The sequence below is a fragment of the Quercus robur genome, chromosome 11 (genome assembly GCF_932294415.1).
Source record: "Quercus robur chromosome 11, dhQueRobu3.1, whole genome shotgun sequence".
In the NCBI taxonomy this organism is placed as follows: domain Eukaryota; kingdom Viridiplantae; phylum Streptophyta; class Magnoliopsida; order Fagales; family Fagaceae; genus Quercus; species Quercus robur.
In genome coordinates, this window is record NC_065544.1 from 12,918,583 (window position 1) to 12,940,774 (window position 22,192).

The following is a 22,192-nucleotide window of genomic DNA, read 5'->3' on the forward strand; positions in this document are numbered from 1 at the left end:
GATCTAATATTGCCATATTGGTGAGTAATTGTGGTGGTTGGTTTGCAGTAGAGGTGTTGTTGCGGCAGTAGATATTGGTGGTTGGTGGTTGTGCCGTTGATGTTGTTGCTATTGTTGATGATAATGGAGGAGGAAATAATATATTATTTTAATGTGTAGTAAATATTCTTTTAATGTATAAAATTGAATGATAAAACATCTGATAAATGAAATATTGTAAAATGATGTGATAAAATGATGTGGTAAAATAATAAAGTAGGTTTCTGGTGTGCCAAAATGACATTTTTTATACCACATCTGCTGTGGATGCTCTTATGCAAGACATAGGTATTATAATCCTGTTATTCTCACTCCCTCTCTTCCTTATATATTTTTCATTGCTCCCGTGATTAGAGAGTGTGCAAAAGAACATGTAGTTAAACTAAATGATGCCATATTTATGTTGTATTAGTGTTGCATTGGACACCACTCCTGAACATCTAACAATTTCTCTACCTAAATGATGCATATGCCGGATGAATGTACAGGACCATGGTGGGAACATTTTTTGTATTTTCCAGTTCCTTTAAAATTTGTGGCATAGTTTATAAGCATCGACTTTTGTTAAACCTTGCATCCTTGGTTTAGTTCATTTCCATGTCAAAGCGTTGGTAACTTGTTGAATTTACATTTGTTCTTGTAAACTTGATTAATTTGGACATCCAATATCAATGAAGGTGGTCTAGACGAATTGGGGACCATGCCTCTGAGAAGGCAAATAGCATGGATCCAAATAAATGTAATGCTCATACTAAGAAGAGATAGCAGGTCCTATGGGCACTATTTGTTTTGTTAGAACTTAATCTGTGTTTCTTGTACTGAGTTGCTTAGGAGTTTGAACTTTAAAGCGAATTAGCAGCTGTCACGTAACTGGCATTTTCAACTTCGTGTGAGTGTCATTATGCAAAATGGATTGCCTTTTGAGTCTAACACTAAAACGATTTTAGTCTAACACTAAAAGCTGCTGAAGAATCATTATGTAATGATTTTGACAAATAAACTATTATGAACAGCCAAAAGATTCTTTGAATAAGACAGATTATATGGTTTCACACATGTTGCAGCTTGGTTCCACCCGGAAGGTTGCATATTAACCAAATAATGCATCCAAATAAAACCTCACTTGTTTAAAAATACTTGATAGTGGTAATATCAACCATAAGATTGTCCGTTTCTCATAAATATTTCACTAATTTTTGGATAATTCGATATACTGTCATAGGGGGATGGAGGTTTTAAATCCTGACTATCTTAGTTGAAAATACTAAGAATTGCTAGTTGAATTACGAGGCCTTGGCACTTTATTAATATCCCATGAAGCAAAGCTAATAAATTCTATTCAAGTACAGCAACCAAAAAAAAAAAAAACCTAAAAGGATTCACTATGTCGAAGGTTCAATAGGCATCCAGTACATCCGCCAGCGACGATAATAACCAGACCTGAAGACAAAATGCAGAAAGTATCTTTCTTCCGCGCCTTGCAAATCCCGTTAGTTCCAACGAGGGTGGTATAAATCCAATTCTTTACAATATGTCCACCGCAGTGAGTACATACCCTGAGATACAAAAAATATCAAGACTAGTGTATGTCAACTTAAGAAAACTAACAGGTAATTTAGGTACCAAGGAAAACCTGATTAAACCTAGATGGACTGGAATATGTAGCAATGGTACCCAACTCAGCAGTCAATTCTTGAATTTACTTGTCTTGCAGAAAGGAAACAAAAAGACTATAAATTATTTTAAATTGAGACAAAGGTGCACCTATAAGGAACAAATTAAATGCATAAAGAAACAACTTAAACCTTAGTATCCATCACCTTTGGAATTAGTTGCTAAACAGCAGCACAGAAGTGTAAATATAGTGTAGAACAACTAAAATACTTGTATTAACTAAACTAACCTTAATAACAACAACAATTTGTAGATTAGGAGAAATGTGGAGCAAACTTTTTTATCACATGCCAGCTACAATAATTAACTTTAAAATGGACTACCTCGCAAATTACAAAACTTAGTTCAACTTATTTAACTCACAGTTGAGCCACCCATCTCAATGAGCTTCATTTTGGATTATTTAATTCAAGCAAAAAGGCTAAAATGATACTTTTCATGATCTCTCTTCTAGCATACGTGCATGCTCCACCGAAAGTACATCTTTGAATTAGTTGGTACTGGAGTTTGGATCATGGCAATATTTATATTTAAATTACTCTTGGGCTGAAAAACTGCACAGTTCCAACAAGGGGAAACATCTTCGAATTGTCATAAATAACAACACAATGTCACATCTTAAGTGATTACATTTACGTTGGATCAATAACCCAGTCTGCTGCTTTGAAAGGCAGGATTAACATCGGACAACAAGATTTTTTTTTTTTTTTAGAAGTATAGGGCAGGGCATACAAGTATAGGGCAGCATCAATCAATTAAAATTAGACTGGTGTAATCCTTTATAGATAATTTAGGGCAGGGCATACACGATTTTTTTTTTTTTTTCAGAAGTACAAGTAAAACCATTCAGTTATATGTACTTGGCATTGTATATGAATTTATTAACTATTATGAAAAGAACAATGAAAAAATGACTTTGCAGGTTCTATCAGTAACAAAAGTTGTCAAGACAAGCAATCCTTTGAAAAGTATTCCTATTCAAAATAACTGGTAAAGACCATACTACAAACACAAATATCACAAAACTACTGCAATGGAATAGCAAATAAGTAGCTCAATGATGGTCTCTAGACCAATGAAAACTAGCGGTAGTCCACTCATAATAAAGTATCACAAAGCAACCAATTATATAAAAAAGGTAAAAGAGTTCATGTCGTCTTGTAGTTAATGTGTCCATATGAAATGGCAATGCAAACAAAATACAAAATATCATACCAGAAATTGTTACTGAACAACAATTAACCGGACGGATTCGGAAAACGGCTTGTGGTTGATAAACTATTGAGAGTGCCTTCTCCATAGAAAATGCAAATTTGTTATCAAGTAAACAAACAATAGCAAAGCCTCATAATTCACCCTTTAAATGCCTCATTCAAAAAACAGGAGCAATAACTAAAATCCAATTGCAATAGCTAAAGCGTGACACTTCTACTGCCAGTCTCATTTGATTAACTTTTGTTTTTCTCTAAGTAAGTGCCAAGAGGCACAACAAGCTCCTTATATGATATATAGAAAGAATAGGGCAACTTATCCTCCTGAAACAAGCCAAAAATATAGACACTCATTGTTATTTAATTCATAGAAACACAAACATAGTCTCTCAACATTTTTCAATTACTAAGGCCACCATTTCTAATAAGTTGATCAATTTACCGTCCTTGCTACCATATTACAGAATTCTGGGACCATAGCCCTGGCAGTTTTAGTCCCTCTACTTCCTAAATTCAAAGACCAAGAATTTCAATTATCCACAAGTCCATGTGGACCCCACTCGAGCAACAAGGATGGTAAATTGCCATGTATATTGCACCCAATACATTTGGTTAGTTGGCAAATAAGGAACAGGATTCAAAACATTTAGTGGGCTAGTACATTCAGAATGCGAACAGTAAACAGAAAACCAACTGAACTTTACCAAATCAAAGAAAAGGCAAAAACCATACTTTTTCAAAAAATATCTTCTAGAATGCTCCACTAAAGGTGGTTTTAGGCTGCACCCTCCCCGCGTTTACTTCTTTTCTAGTCGCGTCTATTGTACTATTTGGTTGTAGGGTGAGCGTTTTAATCAGTCAGAGCTATAACCTACTCTAATGACTCATTTGGAGCTGTAACCTACTCATAAAACTATTTTTAAGCTTATACAAAAAAACAAAAAAACAAAAACAAAAACAAAAACAAAAAAAAACAAAAAACAAAAAAAAAAAAAAAAAAAAAAAAAAAAACAAAATCATGCACATAGAACCACAAAAAATAGATGAAATAAAAATAACAATAAAGCACTTGGAATAACAGGTGGGAACCTATGTTGCATCTCTTTGGTTGGATGGTGCAAGTCAATTTCTGTTTGGGTGGAGCGTGAGCATTTGCATTGTGTGGCTGCTCAACTTGATCACGTTGCCCCTGCTCAACGTGTCCATCATGTGGTTGTGTCGCTCGTGCAACATGCATCAAGGGAGAGAAGGAGGTAGGAGGATGTTGTGTATGACTCGGGCTGGTAGACATGAGCTCAACTTGGGGTGTTTGAAGGCTAGAGGTGGGTATAACTTTCTGGGGGGAGCTATAGGATGGGGCCATGGGCGAGTTGTGGTCAACGGCGGTGGTGTGTGGGGAGGACTCGAATTCAGCATGGGTAAATGACATGGGAGATCCGGTGTCAATGGGAGGGATGGGTGGTATGGGGGGTCCAGTTGTGTCATGAGGGGTGGACAAGGGTGGATAAGGGGTCTTAGTGGCAAAATGAGGGGTGGGGGCACGTCGACGACGTGTACGCACTAGAGCAGCTGAGCGTGTACTAGGCCTTACATCTAGTGTTTCAGTGTGGTTTGCTGCTTCATCATTGGCTGTCACATCTATATGATCAACCTCATCCACATCCTCAAGGGATTTCTTAATGAACTTGTATTTGTTAGATTCTTCATTGAACCAGTTGAGGACAGCCAATTGGTTTGCAATCTGTCATTAAATGACTGGCATTATTAAGTAGGACATGAACATGACATCGAAGACAACTTGCAAAACAAAATAAATTTGTCCACATTACCAAAATTTCCATTTTAGCGCTATTGCGATTGATATATAATCGAGTGATCCTATGATACCTCACCATATATGGATGATGACGTGACATCACCTCCTCTATCCTGTCTGCATAATAGACGCACTCGGAACGATCATTCCATTTCTGAATATGGATTGCATGTTCTACCCTCCAATTTTTTTCTATCTTGCCCCTCTTGGTTCAGGGTTTTTCTTTCACCTTGTCACCTAACTTGTTATTTAAAATGCTTGATATTCCTAGGTCTCCCTGAAGCTAAGCCTACTCCATATCCATGGACTCTGTCCTTACTTTTCTCAATGGATTGCAATCATATTGGAGTGGTTCAAACTTCCAAGACCAATAAATTTTCTCAAGCATAAATTTTTGAGTTGTATAATGATTTCCAATGTTTATCCTATGATTCCTATCATTTTAAGTGCCAGTTTGGTTTAGTATTTTTGGACCAAACACAAGATTTCCAAATTGTGCATTTTGAAATTGCAATTAATCCAAAAGCACATTTTGGTTATGGGCCATCTAAGATGAAATACGAAAACACACTCTTGCTTGCATTGTTACCGTTGCTAGTTATGCATATTATTCCTAAATTACCCTTAGCTTTATTTTGAATTCCCAAATTTTCCCAGTCAACAAAAAATACAATAACGAAAGGATCTCACTATGTGAAATGGGGGAGTTGGAAGTGGTGGTATATTGGAGAAGATCGTTGGAGATGGAAGGTGTGATTGGAGTGGCGGTATATTACAAGAAGGTATGATTTGTGGGTTTGGTTGTGGATGGAATAGTTGAGTTTATGAGTGTGAGAGTGAAAGCTTGGTGGTGATGTTTCTTTAATTTTGCAGGAGAGAGAGAGAGAGAGAGAGAGAGAGGACCTCTTTGTGTGGAGGAAAATATCTAAAGGGAAAAGAAGAAGATCGCAGAGGTTTGGATGAGAAGAAAAAAAAAATAGAAGAAAAAAGAAGGAAAATAAAAATAGGTTTTGGGCTAGGTTACATGACAGGTGGAAGCACTAAGCTACTCTTTTAAAAGATAAATACAAAATTAATGAGTGTAAATTAGTATAATAAATGAGCTGCTATTTGGAAAATGGTGGCAGGCTTATCATTAACAAGTATAATAAATATAAAATTTAAAAGATAAATTAATGCATGTAAATAAGTATAATAATTGAGTTGCTTTTTGGAAAATGGTGGCAATCTTATCATTAATGAGTGTAATAAATATAAAACTTAAAAAATAAGTTTGTACAATATTTATCATTAATGCGTGTTAATAAGTATAATAAATGAGTTGCTCTTTGAAAAATGGTGGCAGTCTTATCATTAATGAGTGTCATAAATGTAAAATTTAAAAGATAAGTTTGATAATTGCTTACTAAACACTTAGTTTTTTCAAAAAGTACTTTTTCATAACTCTGGAGAATAAAGTGAAACAAAAAAAGTGGGATAAAAGATTTGTATTTCTCATATACCTATATAAATAGTGGTCATTGGAAGAAGCATACTACCTCAAATATTGGTGGTGAGATTTGTGAGAAGCATCTAACCCCAAAAGAAAATGAATTCCAAAAGTTTTATATTCCTCTTTGCAGCTTTCCTTCTCATTCTCTCAGCTGTGGTGGCAAAGATACCCAACGATGAAAGCAGACGTTAGTGTATTGTCATCTTTTATTCCTTTATAGACATACTTCCCTTCATCTTTTTCACAAATGTTAGAGAGGCTTCTTTTTCCCTCCTTTGTTGATTAGTTAAAATCCAATTTAGTACAATGAATCTTTAAAATTTAGTTTTTGTCAATTCAATCAATTTCACTTTGCCAAGATAACTGAATTTTGGTCTTCCGTGCAAATCTATTATAGCATATGAGGCTATTCATACATTTTTTTGGGGATAAATTACAAAACCCACCATTGAATGTTATCAAAATGATACTCCCCTTAATAGTTTCATGTTAAGGATCCCTTGAAGTTTGAATAAATGTGACAATTAAGTTTTAACTAATGAAATATTAATTTAAAAAAAAATATTATACGAATTCATACATAATTCAAAGGAATAGTTTCATTCATCCATAAACCTCAAACGATAAGAGTGTCACTTCAAACATAGTTTGGTAATAATTTTTTTTTTTAAGTGGAATATTTCGTTACTAAATTCATACTTTAAGAGGTTATATAGACTTAATTTTTGCATTTTTACAAACCTCATAAAGAATATGCCATTTATAGAATCCTTTAGGACAAGTGCTATCTAATATATATATATATATATATATATAACCGAAACCTCTGAAATTTTCACAATTTTTTACATTAGCACAATATTTAAATAAAATTATTTTTTTTTCAATAAACCTTAGCAATAATATAACTGGTGAGGCCTAGGCTAATGATCGGAATTAAGAGACACACACGTTTAGGACTTTAAAAAACTGCACGGTGTGTTTGGAGAGACTCACTTTCACACACCAGCCCGCTTAAAATAAAATAAAATAAAACGCAAACCCTAAAACCCAAACTGTATTTCCCGATCAAAATTCAGACTCAAACTTGTGATTCTTCGCTGCACCTCCATATACACACAAATCAGACTAGCGTGTTCCAACCCATCAAACAGAGGCGAAAAAAAAAAACCCCTGCAACAGTGAAAACCTCTGTTCGTTCTCTGCAATAGTGAAGACTGAAATCTTTGTTCGTCCTCTCCAACAACAGACGATTTAGAAGCTATCCCGTCTCTGCTCTTCAACAACAGACAATTCAGAAGGTACGCATTTTTCCCCCTTTTTTGGTTTTCTATTCAATTACCGTTTCTAGGGTTTTCAAAAATATATAGGTTTAGTAGAAGGTAGGGTTTTTTTTTTTTCCATTCAATTAGTGTTTCAAACAGATAGATAGATAACAAAGATTTTGTTAAATACTGTTTTGCCGCACTACTCAATTAAGGTTTAAGGTTTGCCTACCTTTTTCTCTAAGGTTGAATAACATAGATTTATGCGTTGCCAAAAAAATAAAGTTCTGTCATTTCATTTATGTTGTTTTAATTTTTTGTTGAAATATTTTCCCCTTTTAATATTTTCGTTTCCCATGTCTCTTCTCTAGCATTGTTGTTAAGGTTTAGCATTGTTGTTAAGGTTTTTGCAGTATATATTTAAATTTTTTCATTTGTAGTTGCTCTGATTTTAAAAAATGAATCCCTGGAACATAGAGAATAAGAAGGTATTGAACATTAAAATGCCTTTCTCCATTGATGCTAATCTGCTACCTTTTTCCTTAATTTCCGTTTTATTTTTACAATTTCTTGAGTTCTGTTTGTTCGATTGTTGTATTGATTAAAATTTGTTTTTGTTAAAATTCAATATTTTTGCTTTTGTTATTATTATGTTCCATTTTTGTTTTAGGCCCTTTTGATGTCGTTTTTCTTGTGATGAATGTGTTGTTCATTCTGTTATGCATGTTCAATTTTTGGCCTTTTTGGTTAGTTCTGTTATGTTTTCATGGTGAGGTTTAAGTTTTTTTGTAATTGGTTTTTTTTTTTTAAATGGTTTTATGTGTTGTTAAATCCATAAATGAGATTAATAAGACTTTGGTTCTATGCCCTCTAATTTGTAAATGTTGGGTTCTATTGCATATGACTAATTGCAATAGTTAACAACATTCTACACAATTTTTATATACTTAGATTATTGCATCAATCTTGATGCTTGAGTTTAAATTGGTGAATGGTCATTGCTTAATACTGCCAAGTAAAACAGATTTTGCACTTAAGTTTTTGCTATAGTAAATTTCAGACTTTGGTCTATGTTATTTAACCTAACTTATGGTCATCTTTTTTCTATATCTCACAAATGGCATATTTTTCTTTGAATTGATTGGCATTATTAAAACAAAGGTCTTGATAAAAGAAAGTTAGTTGTTGTACATCATGATGTGTCTCACATATTATCAGCATCTTTTTGAACTTCAGGAAAATTGGGAACATGTTAGAATATTTTCTTGCCTATTTCAGTTCTGCATTTTCATACTTTAATATTTACACTCATTTTTAGGTATTGTATTTCATAATCTTCACTTGATTATTTGTTGTCTTAGTGTACTGTTCAATCAAAATGCAGAATTTAAGTTTTGGGGCCATCAAAGCTGTTGGTCAACATTCTGTACTCAGGGGTATATTTATGGAATTTATTAATTTGGTTATAACAGCAAATGTTCTTTTGGTGTTACATTATATATGTTCAATGAAATTCCATTAAAATTTGATATGTAATCTTCTCATTAGATTTTTTCCCTCATCATGATAAAAATCTGAGCAGTTTTACTATGGCTGTTTAAAATAAAATTTTAATGGAAATGAATAATTTGGTTATAAATATGGAGATTAACCCGAATACTCAAAAGAAAACTAATTCTAGACAGAACATGAGAAGAGGAAGAAGATTAAACCAATTCTCGGTAGAATATAATTTTGTTTAGGGTTGTTTGTTTTGGTATTTTGGTAGTAGAGATTGAAACGGTGTCACCTCACAATAAACTCTTCATCTTCTCCTACACAATAACCGGTTCTTTACAAATACAATTTCTTTGTTATAGTCAACTAAAATATTTGAATTGCTGAATTTTTTTATACCAAAGTAAGAGATTATATTAAGTTGCTAGAGTTAGTGCATCAAATTAAATATATACTGTAATTATTTAGTAAAATAATTTGTAAATGGCTGGCGTGGCAATTTAAAATGTGAATATTTGATGTGAGATTCAATTTGATGTATATTTTTGTTGTTAGTTCTATTATGTGTGTTTTATTTTTGGTCTTTTGGTTATGTAAAGGGCTCGGTGTTGATATTTGCCTTTCTTATTGTCAGCTCTTTTATGGTTTTGTATGGAGCTTTAATTTTTGTTGTTTTTTGGTTCTATAAATCAGATTCAGAAAACTTTGGTTTTGTGCCTCTTGAATTGAATGCATTGTTAGAGTTTTGATCTCATGATGAGTTTTGAAGAGTGATTGAAATAGTAGAACTTTGAAATCTGAAAGTGTAATGTTTTTAATACAAAGTTGATTATCTCTTAGATTTTAGTTAATATTCTACTCTATCTGCATAATTATGTTTATTTTTGGGCTGTTACACCAATAAATATGGACATCTAAATGCATCCTATAGAGACCCCTTATCACTTTTTAATCTTTGTGCTTCTGAACGTTTGTTTATTTAATTAATGACTTTTCAAGCCCTTTGGGTAGCCAGAAGCACTTGGTGGAGTCATGTGGAGCTCTCTATGTTGTTGGTAGATGCTTTAATAAAGAAAGGAGGAGGGTAGAACATACCAACCGGTATGTTAGAGACAGTGATGGTCCCAAAGTGGTTGATTTCAAAGTGTAATTATTGTTTTTGTTTTGGGTAATGATTGTTGTTTATCGATTTTGGCTGAAGAGTTTACCGGGTATAAAAGGAATTGCATTTTCTTCAATGATCAAAATGAAACTCATGTTTTCAACTTGAAAGATAGTAGCTTTGGAGATTTACAGAATATCTATCCAGCCTGGCTTCTCTCAATTTTATTATATTTTCTCTTTGACACTTGATTTGCTGTCATCTTTAACAACATGATCAAATGATTAAAATAAATATATTTTCCCCTTTTGTTCTGATGCTGTATTGAGTCATTTTGGTGAATAGGTACAGTTTTGCTGCTGGCAAAATGCATCCATCCGAGTCTTCAACACTAGTTGATGATGCCCAGTTTGTTTCACTTGCGCTGATTTGATTAAAATCTGCCATTTTAGGATCTCAAGGGAGTCTATTACCTCCACAAGTAGCATTTTCTTCAGTTGAAATTGAATGTTACAATTTTTTTTTTCTTTGATTTGGTTATGAACTAAGAAATATGAGTAAGTTTTGATTTAAGCTTTTTGGTTGGGTTAGTTGTATAGTGAAAAGGCATGTCTGTTTTATTTCAATGTAATTTGTCAGGCTCCTCCATAAATACCACCAAAGTTCAATATGTGAAGTTGTATTTCTTTTGTACATTTTTATTATATTTTCACTTTGACACTTCATTTGCTGTCATTTTTAACAGCATGATCAAATGATTAAAATAAATACATTTCCCCCTTTTTTTCTGTTGCTAAAAAGTGAGAAGTATGATGTGTTGAGGTTTGAGTACAAAGTAGATTTACCTGCTAGGCTGACCATTATTTTAATTTATGTGTTTTGCTATCTGCATAAGCTCATTAGATTATTGGATATGTAAATGATGTTGCATTGAGTCATTTTGGTGAATAGGTACAGTTTTGCTGCTAGCAAAATGCATCCATCCAAATCTTCAACACCAGTTGATGGTGTCCACTCTGTTTCACCTGCGCTGATTCGATCAAAATCTGCCATTTTAAGATCTCAAGGGAGTCTATTACCTCCACAAGCAGCATTTTCTATAGTTGAAATTGAATGTTAAAAGTTTTTTTATTTATTTTTTTTTTTTCTTCCTTTCATTTGATTATGAGCTGAGAAATATGAGTTAGTTTTGAGTATTTTGGTTGGGTTGGTTTTGATTTAAGCTTTTTGGTTGGGTTAGTTGTATACTGAAAAGGTTTGTTTTATTTCAATGTAATTTGTCAGGATCTTTCGTAAATACTACCAAAGTTTGGGTTGTGATGATTGAGAATCTTTAGAATGCATGGTAATAATTTCTTACACACTTTGCAACAAATTTTTTCTTTAAAAATTGATTTTATTAGCCAAACTTCTCTTCTACTTATGAGATTTCAAATGATCCCGCGCATTGCGCGGGTTAAATGCTAGTTTTGATAATTTCAAAGGAGGGTCGAATAATTTACCATATTTCATTTAATTGTATTCTTCAAACAGTATGATATATTTTGATATATCTCAAGGGAGTGTTATCAGTTTTACAAAATGAGGGACTCAATTGATTAAAATTAAAGTTTAGAGATTAATTTGACAATTAAAGTGAATTTAACTTTTCATTAATAATTTTGTTTCTTGAAAATATTAAGCATGCTTCTATAATTACTTGCATCAAATAGTATAAAAATTATAAATGGGCTCATTTCTCTGATATGAGAATTGCAATAAACCAAGTATATGTATGATGCATTTAATTATCATGATGATAAGTACATTACAAAAGTTATAGGTTATAATACTTGATATTTTATACAGTGGAGGTGGCTACGGGAACAATCCAAGTAAATGATGCAAAGTACCTCTTGCCCTGCGTTCATTGTTGCGGACATTTTCGTGATGGAACTTGCTCTCTATGTTGCAATGACGAGACTCATAGCTTAAAAACTGAAGCTATGGCCAAAGAAGGTTAGTTACGGCATCCATTCATATAAATCCACCTTCTCTCTTTTGATTCTCAATTTCTCACTTGTTGAATTAATTTTAGGTAAATAATATATGTAGGAAAATGCTAAAGGCACAACAAATTTTATTAAATAAAGATTACAAACTAATTTGACAATGAATTTGAGTGGTGGACTTTAACCACCTTGTAAATGAATAGTAAATGAATATTTGAATCGGCTCTCTATTATTGGTGGCATATCAGTTTGTACAGTAGCGGCACTACATACAATCCAGGATGTTTTCAAGAACATCTAACCTGAAAAAAATTTTATATGTAATAATTTTTAATAAAATTACTTGTTTACCCCTCAACCAAAATTAGGAACACCTTCAAATAAAGAAATATATATTTTGTTCTACTTTCAAGCAACAAAAAAATAAAAATAAATAAATAAAATAAAAGCCCAAAAAAAATTTTGAACTAAAATATGAAGAAAAAAAAATTATAATAGATCAAGCCCATAAGGAAAAAAAAAAAAAAAAAAAGCCCAACATCAATCTTAAATAACAGATTACAAACCCAACATCAATCCTAAATAATAGATTACAAACTCAACCTAAAGAAAAAAACAAGGTAAAGCAAACCCAACGTTTTAGCAAACGGATTCTCAAAAAAATATAAAATATATAAAAAACCGAAACCAAATATACGCTATTACAAGTTGTCAAAACAAATAAAAATCCTCAAATCCCTAAAATTTTTACCTTTCTTTTTCTCATTCTTTCTCTGCCTTTTTCTCTCAACTCTTGCTCTCTACCTCTCTTTTTCTTTCTCTCCACTCCCACTGTCAGGGCCGGCCCTAGACCAAGCTTCCTCCGATCTCTTTTTTTTTTTTTTGGCTGCTACGTTTGTGTTTTGATTCTGTAGAACTGAAGTATGGCTGAATGGGTTTTGACTTTTGACTTTTGAGGTACTTTGATTTCTGCCATTCTGCCTTTCTCTAGACTCTTCTTTAGATTTGTTAGAGTCTTAAGTTTTCTCTGGGCAGTGGGCTGGACGTTTCACCACGTTTGGGCCTTCAAGCTTTTTATTTTTTTGGGTTAAGCTTGCGTTTTTTTTTTTGGTTAAGACTTTGACTTTTTTTTTTTGTTTTGTTAAGACTTTGACTTTTTTTTTTCCTTTTTGCAATAGAATTTGTTTTACGTTTTTTGTGGGTGCCATCTTGGCAGGCATCCTCTGTTATAATTATTTATTATTATTATTTTTAATCTTGTGTTTTTATATATATATATATATATATATATATATATATATTTAGTTATTAGTAATATGATGAATAAATCTTTATTTATGCAGGTTAAGATTGTTAAAAACTTGTTATTGTTTGGTGAAACTACAACAATACTTTTTATATAAATCAGGTTTTATTTCTCATTTGCTTTACACTTGAAATTTATTTTTCATTTTAATTTTTATAAATATATTGTATGATTAGAAATGTCTACTAAAAAATATTCATCTGGATATGAAACATTTTAAAAAAGAAAAAAAGAAAAAAAAACTAATTGAGGCTCAAAAATGATTAATGGATAAATTTGTTATTAGTAATAAATAAAATATAACACAAAATTTAGATGAATAAATTTATTATTAGTAATAAAAAAAATATAACACAAAATTTAGATGAAAATATCACAAATGAGCAAGAAATTCACAAAAAATAGATTTTAAATGAAATATATTATAATATAAAAATATTAAATAAATATTAATTTAATTAATACATAAGTATAAAAAAATAATCTAATTAACCAATAATTAATTGGGGGAAGCAACTAATAAACAATAATTAATAATTTAATTAACCAATACATTATAAAAGACAAACAAATTAAATTATGTTAGGCTAAACAATAATTAATAATTTTATAATTAATGAAACAACAATATAACAAATTATAGTTTATAAAAGACAAATAAATTAATGAAACAACTAAATAACAATAATTAATGATTTTATTAATATTTCAAATGAACTTATAGTTTATTGTTTATTCTTTTACTAGAATTATGGACAAATATTTGATAAGAAAACCACATAAAAGACAATTATAAACTTTATGTATTTGCGTGTTTTTTTATTGTTGTTGTCAATATACAAAATTTTCTTTTTATTAGATTGTGTAATTTATGCTTGTTGAGAAACACCCTGAAAAAAATTCCCAGAGCCGCCACTGTTGAAAAGCAGGCTACATTTGTATTTGGGTTCTTCACTAAAAAAAAAATTAAAAAAAAAAAATTGTATTTGGGTTAGTTGAGGAACATCCTGAAAAAAATTCCTGGAGCCGCCACTGTTGAAAAGCATGCTACATTTGTACTTGGGTTCTTCACCAAAAAAAAAAATTGTTTTTGGGTTACTTGCATTCAATTTTTTTTTTACTCGACATTGTGTAAATCACATTGATAAATAAAAATAAATTGGCATCACTGAATCACTTCTTGTTTGAAGACAGTAAAATCATCATAGCTAGGTCTTAAGAAAGGTTGTCAATACACCTGTGTTTTTATCTAGATGTTAAAAATAATATCATTTAAAACAATGTCTTAAACAAAACATTGTATAATATTTAGTTCTACCTTTTATCTAAATGAAGGTTTGAATAGGATGTTTAGCACATCTAGAACATTCAGATTTTATGCATGTTGCAAAGAAATTATATATAGTTTCGTTAAACCAACCCAAAAAATATTAAAATTCTTTCAATGGATATCTTCTCTTTTTCTTAAAATTTTTACAAACCTATACCCATTTCACCAAAAAAATAAAATAAAATTGCAAACCTATAAGCAGCAGGTTGACGAATTGAAATTGTTTAAAATTTGTAGATGTCTAACATTATTTTCTGAAATTATATTCATCATTTGTGTCATGCTATATAACATTAATTTGTTCCATATGATGTTGATGTTGTGAAAACTAGTTTGAGCTTCTTCTTTTTTTTTCAAGTGAACTTCAAGGAAAGAATCACACACTCTCAATAAGGCACCTTCACAAATATAAGTGACCACAAAAGTAGAATTGGGCCAAATTTAAGCAAAAATGAGAAAATGATTACAACTTTTTGTCACCCATTTTTTCACTTCTCCTTGCCATACAAAAGGATCTGCCATCAAAGTTATAAATTGTTGTTCTAACTTTTTTTGTCATATTGTCTTGGTTGAAGTGTTCTTTTAAGTCAAAAATATTAGCCATACCCAAGCATATCAATAGGCTTTGCACAATTCATAAATACAATGGTTCCATTTTGAGTAAAACACCCTGAAATCCAAATTAAATTCCAGTATTATGCATTTAGCATTCCTCTATTAAATCTTTATGGTTAAACTTAGTAAATTTCACACCAAGAGAAAAGATCTTTGTAACTTTGGACATCTTGTTCTGAAAACCAATGAAGTTATCTCCACAAAACATATATCTGCAGTTAACTTTTTGTATATTAATTTCAGAAACCACTTGAAAGAAAAAGCTAAAGGAGATGGTAGTGATTTCATCACAAGTTTTGGACAATCACAATTTGTGTAATATTATATATTATCTTCTTTTTTGTAATAATTTATAGTGCGTACATTATGTTCAATTGTTCATACCAAAAAAAAAAAAAAGGGTAATGTGGAGTAGACATAGAGTAACTCAATCCTATGTTGTAATGGAATATTTGTACACTTGCTACAAATAGTTTGGGGTTTCAACGACCGTCAATTTCAGAAAGTGATATTTCATTTACTGAATTAGATGTTGCACTCGTTGATCTGTTTGTACTATTGTAAGTACCCATCAAAATAAATGCAGGTCGTTTTGGAGAAGGAAGATGAGTGTCATTACCCAACATGAAAACAACAGTTGACATGGTTGGCCGGTCTGTTGCATGTTCTTGCACGCACAAAAGTCCAATTTGAATGCATCTTGAAACTTCATTAGCAGGGTATGCCTCATCTAGTAATGGGTCAACTATTTTCATGGAATTGTCTTCTCTCCATAGGTCCCAAACCTGAGACAAGATATTGATCATATTAGACTCAACAATATAGGCTTAATTTTGTAGTCATTGTTTGCACGTGTACTTACATGTCCAATCAAATTTGAGGAAGGACCATCATGATGGTAAGTACTGTTCTTTTTACCAGTAACGATCTCTAGCAACAATACCCCAAAGCTATATACATCAGACTTTATTGAAAATAGTCCTTGCATTGCATACTCAGGTGACATATAACCACTGTCATAGCACAATAAAAAGGAAGATATTGAACCTCAATATAAAATGGTCGAAGATAGCCCTTTGGGCGCTAACATACATGTAAAATTTGAAGTAACACAATATGAAAACGAATTATAGAGATATCCTTAATATTATTTTTTTTTCTTACAAAGGCTTGTAGTTTGGACTCTCCTTAGATGTAAAAATGGTAGTCAAGTAATCGGTTAAAAAAGTATATCTTTGTTTTCTAACATACTTACAATGTTCCAACGATGCAATTTGTATTAGCTTCAATTTGATCCCCTCCAACAATTCTAGCCATACCAAAATCTGAAATTTTTGGATTCAATGCATTGTCAAGTAGAACATTGCTGGCCTTTAAATCTCTATGGATAATTCTTAATCTTGAATCTTGATGAAGGTATAAGATCCCTCGAGCAATTCCACAAATAATCTCAAATCGCTTTCCCCAATCTAAACATGTCCTTTTTGTTTCATCTAAATGAAGAAGTGAGAACTTGGATTAGATTGCATTGCATTCGTGCTTTTTTACTTAGTTATAAAATCTTGCTACTTGGAACTGATATGTTTGTAATGGGAGGATCGTTTTCTAGTGATGATGAGTGAGGTTAATATTAAAAAGAAGACATACCAAAAATGAAAGAGTCCAAGCTTTTATTTGGCAAGTACTCATAGATCAACATCTTCTCTTCTTTGTGAATGCAACAACCTAAAATTCTCACAAGGTTTCTATGTTGGAGTTTAGCAATTAGTGCAACTTCTGTTTTGAATTGTACTATTCCTTGTCCAGAGCATTTTGATAGTCTTTTTACTGCTATTTCCATTCCATTTTGTAGCAAACCCTGCAATTAAAGTCCAAATATCATTGTCATAGTGCACAATTGTTGAAAGAAACTCAACTTGGTGAATTATTTGGGGAAGCCCAATTGCACACCACAAATTCAAACTCAATGAGTACCCGTAAACATTCATGATGGAATTTATGATGCATAAACACACTTGAAATGAGACTACCTTATAAACTGGGCCAAAACCACCTTGGCCAAGCTTGTTAGCAATAGAGAAGTTATCAGTAGCTGCAATAATGGTTCTTAGATCAAATAATGGAAAATTTGAATTTCTTCTACTTCCATCAAGGTCCCTTCTACTCAAAGAGTCCTCGAAGTATGTTAAAGTGGACTCAGCACTATCTAAATTTGTGCTATGCCTCATCCCTGTCATAAAACAAGTAATTAATAATGCTAGCAACCATTTTTGTCCAATTAGGAATTCTCACACAAAAGCCTAATTTAATAAAACTGAGAAACACACTAAAATAAAGAATGAAACAGAGGAAAATAAGAGGAAAAATTGAAGTTTACAATTTTCTATATATCATTTTCAGGAAATCCCATTTGGTTAAAATGCACTTTTCTAAGAGGTAAGTGCTTATGGGAGGTGAAAGTTCCTCAGGCCTACTAATGGGGCTAGAGAAAATCTTAAAATGTCAGGGAATTGGTTGGGCCATTCATGAAGCTTTTAGTTGAAAGGGTGAAAAAATTATCCATGTGGCATGATAATTGACATGCTGAAGGTGTTTTGATCCCCAACTTTGTCCAAAAGGTGGTGTATAATACTGTAATTTCTGAGTTTGCAGAAGTATCTAGTATTCTGAAAGAAATGCAGTAGCCTTGGAAACTTATCAGATCAAAAGATACTACCCTACAAGCTAATTTTCATCAATTAAAATTAGCTAAGACAATTAGACAACTCAATGTACTGGATTTCATCTAAATACGGAAAAGTCACATGGAATTCAACTTGGAGTGAAATAAGAAACAAGATGGATATAGCTAAATGGTGGAAAGTGGTATGGTCTAAAGCAGCTACTTCTAAGCATTCCTTAATACTTTGTCTTTGGCTGGCAGTGAAGGACGAATTGCAATTCAGAGTAGAATTAAATAAGAAACATGTATGTCTCAATGAATGGTAGAAACTGGAATGGTCTAAAGCTACTTTTCCCAACAAGTCCTTCATATCTTGGCTGGCAGTGAAGGACAGATTTCCCTCCCAAGAAAGGCTTGTAAAATGGGGTACAATGGTGCTCATGTATGTTTTCTGTAGAAGTCAAATGGAATTTTTGATCTTGTCATCTTCGAGAGTTCTTTCTTTTGAATTTAACATTTGTGTATGGTAGATATAAGAATGTGCAAATGGAATGAGCTAATGCATTTATTCGTAGGCTGAAAAGCAAGAAGTTCAAGAATAGCATTTGAAAAATTTCCTTGGCTGCTTCAGTATACCATCTTTGGATCCAAAGAAATGATTATGAGTATAATAACAAAATATATCTAGTTCTTTTTCATTTTTTCTTTTATCAACTTCTACGCTTGAAAAATATATCAAGTTCCATTCCATTTTATTCAGTTTTATTTCATGATTTACGTATTCTGCCTATTCTTTTATAAACTCTAAAACATAGCCTATTCTTTTATAAACTCTGAAACATAGTGTTGGAGTAATCTTGGGAGCATTTGTTCACTAGCCTTAGAAGTATAGAAATAGGTTTAAAAAAATTGCTCTAAATTTCCTTACCTTTCTTCTTCTTCATTACAAAACAATACACAACTGAGACTATAAGAAGAAACATTACAGCAACAGAAACTCCCAGAATTGCCAGCATCCTCTTTTTTTGAGTAAGACCATTTTTCTTAGCATATTGAGCTGAGTAAAAAAAAAAAAAAAAAAAAAAAAAAATTATTCAAATGACATCATAATTTTAGAAGTTGATTGAACATAAATATTTATTGATGCAGTTTTGCAAGAAAATGGGAGTAGGGATGGAACAAGGGTTTAAGGAGAATATGTGATTTTATTTTTTATTTTTTTAAAGGAGAAAATGCAATTCTCATTTTGAGGTCCAACTTATCAAAAGAACAAAACAAAAAAAAACAAACATGTTCTCACAACAATGTCAAGTCCATATGTGATTCTCTTTTTTGAGGCCGAAAACATGTTAAAAGAAGAAACAAAAAAACAAATATTGCAAACCTATTTTTGTAACAACAATGTCCAATGCCAAGAGAGTGTTTCTTATTAATATAAGTAGAATCACAGTTCAATTTCTCTCTCTCCCATTATTATAATAACTATATAAAAATAAAATGAAACAAGTATTGCATAGTAGGACCTACTACGAGTGATGAATATAATTGTAGAAATCTTGTGCTATAAGGGTATACAACTCTTAAATAATTTTGACTTCTCCACACATCGTTTGAGTTTTGAATTAGTATGAAATAGATAAAAGGTAGAATTGTGAAAATTTTGATATTTTTAGATAATTTAACAAAACCATATATAAATTCTTTCCCATATGGAATGTAATACTCGTTTAGATTTGTAATATATAATTTGAAATATGAAACAGATCAATTTTAAATAGAGAAAATCATTTTTCAATAATGTGACCTAAATCAACTTTAAGGTTAGTACCATAGGGCAAATTAGATGTTGAACTAGTATTCTGTATAAATTTTAGACTAATATAATACAATAAACATGAACTTTGACTAACACTCTATTTGTTTTGAAGTAAAACAAATAAAATTTTAAGGTGTTTTGTATGACCAGTAAAAATTTTCAAGCAAACAACCAAAATCAGTAGTTGAGTCACCAGAACCGCTAGTGTAGGAGGTCTAGTAACCCGACTATTGGAATTTTAGCTTGAAACGATGTCTCCAACAACCAGACAAGGGCCAACTACTGCTAGGGTGATGTCTCCAGCCACCAGAATGGTGGTTTCGGTAATCAAACCTCTAGCACGTAGCTTTAGTGACCGGATTACCAGTATTTGTTGCCAAAGTGATGGCTCTAGCCACCAGAACGTTGGCACTAATTGTTAGAGTGGTGGCTCTAACCACTGGACTACCGACATCATTTGCCTAGCTCATCGAACCAATGACCTAACCACCAAATGGGGTGAGGGAACTCACTATGTATTTTTGTAAAATGTTTTATCAAAATTTTAAGATGAAAAAGTACCTAATACAACCGCATCCACACGTATGTATAAATCTTGTCCTGCGTCAGGATATGTTCTTGCGTCCACCAAGTCCCCTTGCCATGTCAAGCAACCAATCCCTCCCTCACTCTCATTTGCACTTGTGTAAGCCATACAAGAACAATTCCTCAAACACTTTTGCTCACACTCTTTCATACTCAAACTCATGTCTGCATGTGCTATTGAAGTATCTGGCACCTTCATATGTGCCAACTTCACGAACCCTTCTCCATTATTGCATATGGACACTCCTTGCTTTTCCCTCATGCAATCATGAGATGACTTGGGTTCAAATCCAGGAAAGCACTTGCACTCAAAAATGACCAAATTGTGTGGGTCACAATAACTATTTGGACCACAATTCAAATACTTATCGCACAACTCTCGTGGGGCAGACCAATATTCGACCCATGTAGTCTCCTGCCATAAGGACCGTCGCATAATTCCTGATTCATCCAACACCATTTTAACAGTAACTTTGGGGTCAACTGAATTTGAAAATATATTGTACATAATGGTGGTTTCATCTTGATTATTCACAAAGCTAACATTGAAGTAATTTGATATCATTTCGGGTATACCGCTCCATCTTAGGCCAGTCCAAGATCCAGCACGCCATAATAGAGTCCGACCCATGTATAAGCATGCCTGAGGATACCCAGTTGGAACCATTTGATATGAGTAGTCGCCAATTCCTGGGTCATCTTTGGACTTCCAAGATGTTAGGAACCGGTTCAACCCAGTTCGCCGATCTAGCCCAAGTTTCATGAGCGGAAGCAGAGTATTGGTGGGATAATCAAAACTTTGCCATGTAAAACGTTGGCTGTCTTGTTGAACCAAAACAAGATTTCCTATATCTAAGAGCTTAGCCATAGAATTATTTGTGGATGAGACAGAAAAAGAAACATTGGTGGACCAAATAGGAGTGGTTTGATTTTGGGTGTGGAGTACAAGGTTTCCCTTACCGTTGATGGAGAGGACTCCAGAGGCATCATTGAGAGGAGTGTCTCTGTTTGCAACCCACACAACGGTTTGTTCAGTGATTTGGTTATACCAAATTCCAACATAACGATGACTGGAATTGCCAAGGCTTAAAAACCCAAGCGCAAAGGTTTTTTGGTTTGAGAGTAGAAGTTGACCGTCACCATCCTTGAGGGGTTGGTTTGGTGTTATGGAGTCAAGGGAAGTGCAGATTGGGCAAACAAGAAGAAGGGAGAGAAGAAGCAATGATGTATTCCCTTTAGCAGGATTCATGGGATTTCTAATGAAGAGTACAGTAATATGACTTGTGGCTGATGGGCTAGGATAGACTATAGAAAGCTTGATAGCCATATAAAAAAAAAAAAATCAGTTGTTCTTCTTTTATAAATAAAGTTAAATGAGTTATTCAACGTATGCAAGGTGTCATCTAGTTGTCAAGGACCCACACGCTTAAATCATGTTTACCTTGAAAACCTGTCATCCAATTGTCAAGGACCCACCACATGCTCAAATCATGTTTACCTTGAAAACCTGTTCACATTAGTGAAAGATGAGTCATGCTATGGTGACATAAAAAATGCATAATTTTGTACTACAACTCGTGGCGAGTTATGAGTAGTGAAAGTGTATCTCCATATTACCCACAATCATACATTTACTAATCACAACTCGTCACATGGCAAATTGTGGCACAAAATTGTGCATTTTTATGTGTCAATAGTATTACTCAATGAAAGATACTTGACAAAACTTTGGTCTTCTTTGGCAACTTTAATTTAAGTCTACGTCACAATTTTTGACCAGGGGCGGCACCA

The 22,192-nt window shown here is 32.6% G+C and overlaps 1 protein-coding gene and 2 long non-coding RNA genes across 6 annotated transcripts; 1 reads left to right on the forward strand and 2 right to left on the reverse strand.

Annotated features, from left to right (window-relative positions):
* Positions 1-4,513: 4,513 nt before the first annotated feature.
* LOC126705698 (uncharacterized) lies at positions 4,514-13,141 on the reverse strand. The gene is made up of 4 exons (XR_007648407.1): positions 12,839-13,141; positions 11,989-12,073; positions 6,279-6,383; positions 4,514-4,665 (listed from the first exon to the last, which is right to left on the reverse strand). It is a non-coding gene; the product is annotated as an uncharacterized LOC126705698 (long non-coding RNA).
* LOC126705695 (uncharacterized) lies at positions 7,173-15,698 on the forward strand. Of its 2 annotated transcripts, XR_007648402.1 has the most exons (4): positions 7,173-7,533; positions 11,048-11,441; positions 11,945-12,094; positions 15,582-15,698. It is a non-coding gene; the product is annotated as an uncharacterized LOC126705695 (long non-coding RNA). The 2 variants fall into 2 exon arrangements; XR_007648403.1 differs by lacking the exons at positions 11,048-11,441; positions 11,945-12,094; positions 15,582-15,698 and adding an exon at positions 8,882-10,884.
* Positions 15,699-15,820: 122 nt separating this feature from the next.
* Positions 15,821-21,732, reverse strand: LOC126705687 (G-type lectin S-receptor-like serine/threonine-protein kinase RKS1). 3 transcript variants are annotated; one of them, XM_050404832.1, is made up of 7 exons: positions 20,378-21,732; positions 18,929-19,057; positions 17,369-17,568; positions 16,986-17,196; positions 16,594-16,831; positions 16,201-16,351; positions 15,821-16,123 (listed from the first exon to the last, which is right to left on the reverse strand). In XM_050404832.1, the coding sequence occupies exons 1-7, from the start codon at positions 21,726-21,728 to the stop codon at positions 15,821-15,823; spliced, it is 2,583 nt and encodes an 860-aa protein (XP_050260789.1). In that variant the 5' UTR covers positions 21,729-21,732. The 3 variants fall into 3 exon arrangements, with proteins under 3 accessions (XP_050260789.1, XP_050260790.1, XP_050260791.1); XM_050404833.1 differs by lacking the exon at positions 18,929-19,057; XM_050404834.1 differs by lacking the exon at positions 16,201-16,351 and having other exon boundaries at positions 15,922-16,123.
* Positions 21,733-22,192: the final 460 nt, after the last annotated feature.

What these genes read in the sequence shown, in the direction of transcription:
- LOC126705687 (XM_050404832.1), bottom strand. Translation starts at nt 21,728, where the DNA reads ATGGCTATCAAGCTTTCTATAGTCTATCCTAGCCCATCAGCCACAAGT. An exon ending in TGTAATGAAGAAGAAGAAAG is followed by an intron (nt 17,569 to 18,928) that starts GTAAGGAAATTT and finishes GTTTTATGACAG; the next exon opens with GGATGAGGCATAGCACAAAT. An exon ending in CTTGGACTCTTTCATTTTTG is followed by an intron (nt 16,832 to 16,985) that starts GTATGTCTTCTT and finishes TTCTTCATTTAG; the next exon opens with ATGAAACAAAAAGGACATGT.